The sequence below is a fragment of the Vanellus vanellus genome (assembly GCF_965231255.1).
Source record: "Vanellus vanellus genome assembly, contig: HAP1_SCAFFOLD_110, whole genome shotgun sequence".
Lineage (NCBI taxonomy): Eukaryota > Metazoa > Chordata > Aves > Charadriiformes > Charadriidae > Vanellus > Vanellus vanellus.
This window is the reverse complement of record NW_028127815.1, coordinates 459832-462933: the sequence shown is the minus strand read 5'-3', so window position 1 is coordinate 462933 and position 3102 is coordinate 459832. Positions and strand designations below refer to the sequence as shown.

Sequence of the window (3102 nt, the reverse complement as noted above, 5' to 3'; positions counted from 1 at the left end):
ATATTCCATCCCATAGATGTCATGCTCAGTATATAAATGGGAGTCAGCCTAGGGTCAGGGATCCATCATCGCTTCTCTGGACAGGCGGGCCAATTGATCATTGGGTGGTGACAGCGATTTCTGTTGCATCACTTTATCATCATCATCATCATCATCATCATCATCATCATCATCATCATCTTTTCTGTTATTATTCTATTAAACAATATTTATCTCAGCCCATGTCTTTTTTTCCTTTTTCTTCCTTTTCTCCCTATTCTACCTGGGACATCCCATTTTATTTAAGAGCTGTTATTTGTCAGGCCACATGTGGCACGGAGTTCTGCAAGGGTCAGACACAGTAGGATCAAGCCTCAAAAAAAGTAGTATAAACCCAGAAAAATATAAATAAGCGGGATTATCACAAGATAAAAAAGCAGGCTCGTGGCCTAAAATAAACTCTGGGCAACGTGCGGAGAAGGGGCGGCAGGTTATTGTCGGTGAAACAGTGTCCATTGGGCCAATTTCCATAGGGCGTCCTTGAGCTCCTGGTTCCTCATGCTGTAGATGAGGGGGTTCACTGCTGGAGGCACCACCGAGTACAACACTGCCACCACCAGGTCCAGAGGTGGGGAGGAGATGGAGGGGGGCTTCAGGTGTGCAAACACGGCAGTGCTGACAAACAGGGAGACCACGGCCAGGTGAGGGAGGCATGTGGAAAAGGCTTTGTGCCGTCCCTGCTCAGAGGGGATCCTCAGCACAGCTCTCAAGATCTGCACATAGGACACCACAATGAAAACAAAACACCCAAATACTAAACAGACACTAACTACAATAAGCCCAACTTCCCTGAGGTAGGAGTGTGAGCAGGAGAGCTTGAGGATGTGGGGGATTTCACAGAAGAACTGGTCGAGGGCATTGCCCTGGCAGAGGGGCAGTGAAAATGTATTGGCTGTGTGCAGGAGAGAATTGAGGAACCCACTGCCCCAGGCAGCTGCTGCCATGCGGACACAAGCTGTGCTGCCCAGGAGGGTCCCGTAGTGCAGGGGATGGCAGATGGCAACGTAGCGGTCATAGGCCATGATGGTGAGAAGAGAAAACTCTGCTGAAATGAAAAAGTCAAAAAGAAAGAGTTGAGCGGCACATCCTAAGTAAGAGATGGCCCTGATGTCCCAGAGTGAATTGGCCATGGCTTTGGGGAGAGTGGTGGAGATGGATCCCAAGTCGAGGAGGGAGAGGTTGAGGAGGAAGAAGTACATGGGGGTGTGGAGGCGGTGGTTGCAGGCGATGGCGGTGATGATGAGGCCGTTTCCCAGGAGGGCAGCCAGGTAGATGCCCAGGAAGAGCCCGAAGGTCAAGAGCTGCAGCTCCCGAGTGTCTGCAAACTCCATGAGGAGGAAATGGGTGATGGAGCTGCTGTTGGACATTTGCTGCCTCTGGGCAGGGGGACCTGTTCAAGGAGGGAAACAGAGTAAGTCAATGCAGACTTCTGTAAGAAAAATGAAAGCCATTTCCCGTTGGCTCTGTCTCTGTTGCATTCAGTCCCTTTTCATTTTCCAGGAGACCTTCCTCACCTCCATGGCTGGAGCTCTGATTGGCGTTGGCTGCCTCTGCCGTGAGGAGCAGGGCGCTGCCCAGTGGCTGCCGAGGGGTCAGCCCTGCTCTGCAGCAGGGAGTTCATAGGGAGGGTGGCGGCAGGAGCCAGTCCTGGTGTTCTGCTTTGGCTGAGGAACCCACACCTAATGCAGATGGGCTTTTCAACATCTCAGCACTTCTGCTGCCCTCCAGGGGAACAGAGTGAGTGCTGTGAGACATGAGTATTGCCTGGGGCAGAGAGCAGAGTCAGGGGAGATGGTTTGTCCCTCCATCTTGCACCGTCATGAGATGGAGGGGGATTCCCCTCTTGTATTATGCAATCAGACACTGCTGAGAGCAGAAGGATCCATCTCAGACTATGAAATGTCTCACTCTTTCTCAAGGTCTCAGCAGCCCACCAAGGACACCCACGGCTCATTTCACCCACCCAACAGCATTTCCTCAGTCACAGGGTCTCTGTTTCTCTGTGGGGCTTTCCGATAACACAAAGGTGCTATGGGACAGGTTGGCATCCTGGAGGGCAGCTCACAGCTTCCATGGACACCCAAAGGACTTATCCAATTTATGGGATCTCAGTGAGAGAAAATGGACTCCTTCCCCACTCCCACAGCCTGCTTTGCCCACAGCCCCACAGGTCAGAGGAAAGCTGGGACACTGGTTCCCATGGACACACCGGCAGGAGTGGATGAACAAGATCAGTGTGGGACACTGCAGCTGAAATTCCCATCCCCAGGGAGGCTGACAGCAATAAAAAGATAACTCTAAAGGAGACATGTGGAGAAACCAGGAGAAATGCCGTGAGGGTCTGACTGGGAGAGGCACGGGGAGAGGCAGCCGGGCACTCAGGGCAGCATTACCCTCACCCTGCTGGGCACGCCACCACCCAGACACTGATCATGCAGGGCAGGTGCCCTCAGCCCCACCGCTGGGCAGCAGCAATGGGGCACGTGGCAGGAGGGATGCCCTTCGCCTCTCCTGCTGCTCTGCCGGGCACAGAGCTGACTCCCACCCCAGAGCCCATGGCCGTGAGGGATGAGGGCAGTGCTGGGTGGCTCAGGGAAGGCATCTGCACTGCAGGGGTGGCTGGAGGTGCCCCTATCTCCCCTACAGCAGGGCTTCCAGGAGCAGCTCCCTCCTTCCCTGCCCATCTCCACTGCCTGGAGCTCTCCCTGCCAGCAGCCTTTTCCCTGCCCCCACGTCTCTTCCCTGCCAGTGCTCACAGACCCCATGGCAGCCCCCGTGTGCCCAGCTCTGCCCTGCAGCCTCTGCGTGTGTGCAGGGGCTAAAGGGCATGTGCCACAGACCCTTGTGAGACTGGAAAGGGGGTGCTGGTGCTGTCTGTAGCCCCCAGAGCTGGAAACCGAAGACACGGACTCCGGAAAGCTCCTTATCTCTACAGGGATCCCTCCTTTGACCTTTCTTTTAATGTCCCATTGTACATCTGCCACTGCCCACCCAGCCAACGAAGATGGGAAACATCAAAAGACAAAAGACAGACCCTCTACTGTTCAGGGAACTCAAACATGA

The 3102-nt window shown here is 54.2% G+C and overlaps 1 protein-coding gene across 1 annotated transcript; it reads right to left on the bottom strand.

Moving 5' to 3' along the window:
* Window positions 1-470: 470 nt before the first annotated feature.
* Window positions 471-1406, bottom strand: LOC309684974 (olfactory receptor 14I1-like; the record flags this gene model as incomplete). Its single annotated transcript, XM_082500807.1, has 1 exon — window positions 471-1406. The coding sequence occupies one exon, from the start codon at window positions 1404-1406 to the stop codon at window positions 471-473; it is 936 nt and encodes a 311-aa protein (XP_082356933.1).
* Between the last annotated feature and the right edge of the window lie 1696 nt (window positions 1407-3102).